This window comes from Scaptodrosophila lebanonensis, unplaced genomic scaffold (genome assembly GCF_003285725.1).
Source record: "Scaptodrosophila lebanonensis strain 11010-0011.00,11010-0021.00 unplaced genomic scaffold, SlebRS2 tig00000113-arrow-arrow-pilon, whole genome shotgun sequence".
NCBI lineage: Eukaryota > Metazoa > Arthropoda > Insecta > Diptera > Drosophilidae > Scaptodrosophila > Scaptodrosophila lebanonensis.
The window spans coordinates 187,233-194,341 of NW_022060575.1; the positions used below are offsets into that span (position 1 = coordinate 187,233).

Below are 7,109 nucleotides of genomic sequence, written 5' to 3' on the forward strand. Positions count from 1 at the left end.
ACAACAGACGATTAAATTAAAGCAAAACGGCCATCAATCAACCTCAAAACTAAACTTCAACAAACTCATATTTGCTCCACAACGTGATCTCTTAATCCACTTAGCGATCGCTTTTCAACTCAATCTCCTTCTCGGCTACACTACCCGCGTAATCCACAAATGTTTGCATGAAATTGAAAACTCCTATTAGGGAGTTGCAGCTTGAAATCGGAGCACCACACCCGCATTAGTACCGCTAATGAATGTTACCCTCACAAAAGCGACTACTTAACCTATCGCCACTATTGACGAGCACGTTGGCGATGATTGCCCAAATTGGAAATGATTTTGTGGCCACATTCATTGCTTCCTTATTGCTCTTACCACCATCCGAAATGCTACCGAAGCAGCAGCAGCAGCAACAGCACCAACAGCAACGAAAACAACAAAACTAACATCTAATGTCATGACTTTGACTTCCAATTCAATGCTGTCTGTGGCCATTGTTGGCGATTATGTCGATGATTAGACAGCAAAACGTGAACGCCCAGTACCGGAGTCGATGCCGCAGTCTAAGCCGTTTCCAGAGGCACATGTCAAGTGGCCAATTAATCACAGACCCAAGCCGACTTTCTTCGCATGAAACGGCAGCCCAGACATCAATCAAGATTGTCAGGCGACTTGACTTCGGGGGAGTTGCTAATTGTTTCATTACCGAACGAATCAAACGAATAGAGCAAAAAAGCGCGGCAATAAAAGTCATTTTTTTCTCTTTTTTTTAATTTAATAAATAATAATAAATAGTATTCAGATTTAAATTAATAGTAGACTGTACTTAAGACTTTAAAGATGTTGTAAGAATTAGGAAAAAAGTTTAAATTAAATGAAACCTAAGTAGAATGAATAAAGTTATGACGAAGCCTGTTCCTATTTGAACTTCAAATTATCAAAATAAATTTATGGAATGTTTAGTACATAAAAGTATTTTATAATTGATTTCACCATATATATTTTGTGTTTAGGTGAAAAGAATAAACACTAAATTGCCAGCTCAGTATAGATCTTTGAAATTACATCTATTTACAAGGTATTGAAGGGAGAATAATTTAAGTTAAATTAATTTAATTAATTAATTAGTTTAAATAAAGCTGCGCCATTGAGTGGACGCTGACTAAAAGTGTACTAGGTGGTCGTTGTTACTGCGCCAGCTTTCTAGCGTATCAACTGCCGCGCCGGATATTTTGTGGGCAGCAGCGACATCGGGTCGGTGTTGTTGGGAAGCTCGCTTTGAGCATCCAAATATTGGGTGCCTGTGTTGCCGGTAGGCATGTAGGCTCCATAGGGATCGGAGCGACTCTGCCAGCCCTGTGTGTCATAGGTGTAGCCCTGGTTGGCTGCAATCTGTCCGTTGGTGTTTCCATGGATGTGCAGATGTATTTCCTTGCTGGGCGTATGTGGTGACTGCTGCGCTGGACCCGTTGGGGCCCACGATTCTTTGGCATGGGGATTCCAGCCCGGATAGCTGAAGGTAGGCGCCGAGTGTTCATACTGGCCGAAGAGTGTGGTCTTCAAAGTTAGGAACTTCCCCAATATGGCAACGGCATTCATGACGACGAGCACCTTGAGCAGGAACAGCGACTTCATACCTATGGCTACTAAAAAGGCCACCATGGCGGATAGTACGCCAAACTTGAAGATAATTGGGATGAGCGCCATTTGCAGACGTCGAATTTTGCCAAATGTGCGACCCTCTGCGTGAGAAATTGGAAAGCAAAGAATTAAATTAGAAATCCACTCTCAATTACTAGGCAAGTTTAAGTTTAAAGTCTTTTGTTGTGGTCAGTGATATTTATCGCAAATGAATTTAATTGTCTGAAAACCATCAAAAACGTCGATCCCAAAAAAAACCAACCCATGATTATTTTTATTTATCTGCTTATTACTAAAATTTCATCAATAAACAGAGCTGAACGCTTAGCTATGCGAAATCCATAAAAGCCAAGAGACCACAGACAAAAACGAAAATTCAGCAATGTTATTTTCTCAGGCCCATATACATATCTATGTATGTATGTGTGTATGAGTAGTGCGTATGTCTTAATAATTTTGCGCACTTGGCCAGGCGGCCTAGAAAAAATGCGGAAAGTGAAATTACAACGAGGTGTTGGAAAGGAGAAATACAAGAGTAAACGAGCAGTAACTGCGACATCGAACACTCTGTGCTCACACATCTATCAACAAGTAAACATAAATACGTGCACTCAGAAAAAATTGCCATCTACAAGTTGTGTGTCACTTTTTATAACTAATTTTTTGTTTGTTCTTAGGTCGGATTACAAGGCCGCCTTATTTCGGAACCCAACCGTCGCCGGCATGCCAAAAAATTGAATTGCAGTCACCATCGATCGATATTTATTTTCTTCCCCTACTGAAAAATTATAATATAGTATTATTATTATTATCGCCTGAATATTTATTCTGAAACCAATGTTTGGTTAAAACAATGGCCCCACGCTGTAACAGCAACATGCTTCTATTTCTTCTTCGATTTGCTTCTGTTTCAGTGGAAGAACTTATTTGGATGAGAGATATTTCATTGTGGGGCTCACCCGACTGTAACATTTCCTCTTGTTACTAACTGCAGAACGAACCAAGAATTACAATTTGTAACTAATAATATTCATATTTCAATGAAGTTCAGTTTGTGCTGTGTTCTTTAATTTCTTTTTTCATCGCTGCACAACTTTGCAAAACCAACGAAAACGCTTGATGTTAATTAGTCGAACAATTTGCATGCCATAGTAAAGCTCATACAGATAGATGTTCATGCGAAACTACCTTTCTCTCGTACTCCCCAAGTATCTTTCGATTATTCTACACTAAATATTAAAGCCGCTATCCCTAAAGGATAGACATTTTGTTAGATAAGCAAATAAATATAATAATAGCTAAACAACTGAAGCCCCACGAGGCAACCAAAGCCTGACGCCTTTAAGTAAAACATAAAACAACCATAAAAGAATTTTTGTTACAAATTAATGTGCACATTAAAGCGAATATTATTGAAGAAAGAAAATATTGAAAGTTTTCCTCTGGTTATGGCTCTTCTTTATCAAATTAAGCGAATGAATTTTTGAAAATATTCAATTATTTCATCGTGGCAACATTATTATTTATATAAAATGGACATTTTCCCCATTTGTGTTTGTCTAGTTTTCATTTAATTTTACTTTTTACGATAAGGGTCCCAGTTTTTAAGGTTTTTTTATTTAACTTTATATATGTCTTAATGTTTCAATCTTATTTTTAATGTTAAATAAATGCATATTCAACAATTAGGAGACCGTTTTCTGAGTGTACGCCTTAGGTCAGCACGCAGTGGAGTGTCTACAAAAAGATTTTTGTGTTTTGTGTTAACACCTTTAAGCGTTTTTGTGGCTTGTTATTTTATTGTTGTTGTTTCATGCATAACTCTTTTTCTTTAAATCTACGAAGCGCGCCAGGTTTCATTGAAAACGAAAGTGAGTCAAGCGCCGCCGCATTGGAAATTCAATTTTGATTAGAAGCGCCGCTGTGCACGTAATAATCCCCCAATCAGCTTTTTGAGGTGCCAATTGCCGACGAATCGATGCGATTTCCAAAATTCAATCAACATCACTTTGTGGTGCAACTAAATAATGCTACAGCTGCACTAATTGCAGCGCCTTTTGGTTTTGGCTGCGAAATAGGAGGCAGTTGCTGCTGCCATTACTCACCCACTGCAGATGTTGGCTTGTCATCGTCATCGCCAAACAGGCTTTCACTTAAGTCGCTGCGCAGCCAGCTCCATAGTGTGCGAACCATACCCCAAACGCTCAGATCTGTGGGATCGGCCGGTTGGACGGCGTTCTTGTCACCAGTTGCACTCGTTGTTGTCGTGGTCGCCGTTGCCGCTGCCGCCTCTTTGTCTGCTTCCTCATCGTCATCGTCGTCGTCATCATCGCCATCATTATCATCTTCATCAGCAGCTTGTTCAGCTTCTGCTTCTTCTACGGCAGCAGCGACCTGAGCTTTGTCTTCGCTATTATTCTGTGTTTGCTTCTCGGTCTTTTTGGTTATCTTAGCGCCAAATGCGCTGCTCAGGCAGCACAGCGCCAATAACAACACGAGCAGAGTGCGCGGCGCACTTGATCTTTTTGTGAGAAACTGAAAGTACAGCAAAACCGTTGGAGAAATTGTAATAGAGTATGCGCTTGTCTATCTGTGTGTGTGTGTGTGTGTGTGTGTGTGTGTGTGTGTGTGTGTGTGTGTTTGTGGGCCTGAAAGTCATGACAATGCGCTTAAAACGCATTTCATCACTCGGAGTACGGAAATTGCGTCAACTGAACAAAAGACTTAGGCAACGAACTTGCTGGAATGTGTGCGTTAAGTGCACGATGTAAAGTATTTAAGAATCCATAAAATGTAATGCGGAAGGCCATGCCATTACAGCAAACCCATCAAACATTTTATGGCCTTTACTTTACTCATCTTTTTGGAAGCATTTCCCATTTTGTGGCTTATGAAATAACATCACTCATATTTTGTTATTGTTATTTTTTTATGCAATCCCACTCAGACAGGGGCAACCCAACAGCGGGTTGTCACAAAATACATACCAAGACCTTAACTGGCCATTGTCGGCTTTTAACGTTGACTTCCGCAGACTCTGACTTGATGCGAACTCGCAAAATTGTATGTGTCTGTGGCAATTTAGATGCAAATTTAAATGTTTTAGTTATGTAAATAATTGCCAAACATAAAACAAACACAAAATACGCACATATATCTGCCAATGTTTATTGTTTTAAGACGGATATTGTATAAGGCATTAGATATATATTTGTTCAATCTTTATCCGACTGTGTGGGATGCCACTTTTGGGTAACAAAGCGTAGCTTATTAGCTAACAGTTATCTTTTATCTGAAAAATATTCCCAGGAATATAGAAAAAATTAAAAGCCTTCTGAAGCACGCTTTCCATTTAAGTTCACAAATGAAATTCTAAACAAAATAGTTGCTTCAAAATAAATTTCTTTCCATTGGCCTGAATATATTTGCTCACTCCCCTCATTTCCATCAGCTGTGTGAAATGCTACTTTTTAGTAACAAAGCGTATTTTATAATTTTACAATTAGCTGAGAAACATTTCCAAGAATATGCAAAAAATTGAAAGTCATTTTAAGTCATCTTCATTTACAAATGGAATTCTAAGCAAAATAGTGAAAATTACTTTTTTTTAATTGGCCCTGGATATTTTTTTTGGTAACAAAGCGTAGCTTATAAATTTAGCTGGAAAATATTCCCAAGAATATGCAAAAAATTGAAAGTAATCTTAAGTGCGCTTTTCATTTTAATTTACAAATGGAATTCTGAACTCGAACTTACTTTATTTTAATTGCTAACTGCTGACCCAAAATTCAAAGAGAAAATTTCACTTGGCGAGCCAAAAACTTAGGCACCAATCCAATTGGTCAAGTGATAGTTTCTTGGCCAAGGAGAACAAATAAATAACAAATCAAAGTCTAGCCAATTTTCTAGAGCTTCACGCTTGGCCTAACGGTTGGTTCCATTTCATAAATTGACGATACAATGCCATGGGGTCAGCAAATCTTAATTATTGAACAAAAGACGGTGGACACTGACCCAATAATGTTGCCAGAATATTTGCATGTAAGCAACAACTTGACATAATTTGTTGGTGTTTTGCATTATCTAATAAAGAGAAGCGCATTCTTCTACAATCTTGTATACCCCGTATTGTTGTTGACTGAGCTTTGTTTTTGCTTTTCTTTGGCGCTTTTCGCATGCCACAAAGCACTTTGTGGGTCACATTTGCGGCTATGCGGCTAGTGTTTATATTTTGGCTTTAACTGTAAATGGAAATCGTTCGGTTGGCCTTGATTGAATGCCAACTAAATAACAAAATTAATTAGACATTTTACATTGCTTTTGTTAAAAACTTCCGATTTGTGAAGCAACTGCATTCTGCGATAGAAACAATGAATGAAAGTCTTTCACGATGATGCAACAACGCGAATAGAAAACTATCTGTTAACATGTTTTTTATTTATATATATAAATATTGTCGTAAAACATTAAAGAAAAAGGCCTGTTAAATTTAAATAATGCACCAGCATAGGCGTCTTTTCTGACAACAATTTGCATAATTAAATATTGAGCTATGGACAGATAGTTCGGATCGGATCGGATTGGATCGGATTGATGGACTGAACTCAGTTTTTCCCGCTTAGTTTCACTTCGCATTAGACATGCAGCTCATCTGTTTGTCAGAGCTTGATATTTGACTTTTCTGTTTTACGCTCAATTCAAATAAATATCTCTGGCATAATTTAATTTGTACCTTTGATGATTGGCCCACGATCAACCAGCTATTTCGTAATACGCACTAAAGCACACTAATTTGTGGCCAACAATTTAAAACATCAAACCGGCTGTTTCACTTTCAAGAGCCGTCTGTGACGTGTCAGCTTCTGAGCAGAAGACGTGGAGAAATTTCAACGCATGTATATGTTTTGTTTAAATATTTGCACTTTTTGTTGGCTCAAGGCTGAAATTTCGCCCGAAACTTTTCAACAAATTGGTGTTAATCACTGTGACTGTTTATGCCAAATTAGCTAAATTATGGCAGTTTGCGTATGCGACTGCCTTTAGGGTTGGGTTTCGGGTTTTTTTTTTTTTGGGGCACAAAATGTTGGCATTTAATAACATTGCTCATTTATATCACTATGTATGATTCCACAAAGCATTATGTTTTTCTAAAATGAAGTGCTCTATTACGAATTTTTCCAATTACAATTAATTTGTTTTGCTTTATAAAAATAAAAACAACTATTTAAGTTTTTGCTGGTAATTGGTTATCAATTATCATAAAATTCCAATTGATGTGACTCATGCAAACTACGGAAACTCATTCAACGTACTACTTGATTATCCCAACAGTTTTAATTTTAAATAATGTAACATGTAACATTTATTCCTCTAAATCTGATGTCAATAAAAGTATAGTTTCAATTCAGAATGAAAATAAGTAAAAAAAAATAGAAAAGAACAATCATTCCAAATAAAAGTCAAGCTCGAATATTTTTTAA

General features: G+C 37.5%; 1 protein-coding gene across 1 annotated transcript; it reads right to left on the minus strand.

Annotated features, from left to right (window-relative positions):
- Nucleotides 1–1,191: 1,191 nt before the first annotated feature.
- On the minus strand, nucleotides 1,192–4,509 carry LOC115628406. The gene is made up of 3 exons (XM_030524495.1): nucleotides 4,480–4,509; nucleotides 3,735–4,164; nucleotides 1,192–1,730 (listed from the first exon to the last, which is right to left on the minus strand). The coding sequence occupies exons 1-3, from the start codon at nucleotides 4,507–4,509 to the stop codon at nucleotides 1,192–1,194; spliced, it is 999 nt and encodes a 332-aa protein (XP_030380355.1).
- Between the last annotated feature and the right edge of the window lie 2,600 nt (nucleotides 4,510–7,109).

Coding starts and splice junctions, on each gene's coding strand:
- LOC115628406 (XM_030524495.1), bottom strand. CDS start 4,509: ATGGGAAATGCTTCCAAAAAGATGAGTAAA. Junction 4,165..4,479: donor CTTCCAAAAAGATGAGTAAA/GTAAAGGCCATA, acceptor CTGTACTTTCAG/TTTCTCACAAAAAGATCAAG. Junction 1,731..3,734: donor CAAGCCAACATCTGCAGTGG/GTGAGTAATGGC, acceptor TTTCTCACGCAG/AGGGTCGCACATTTGGCAAA.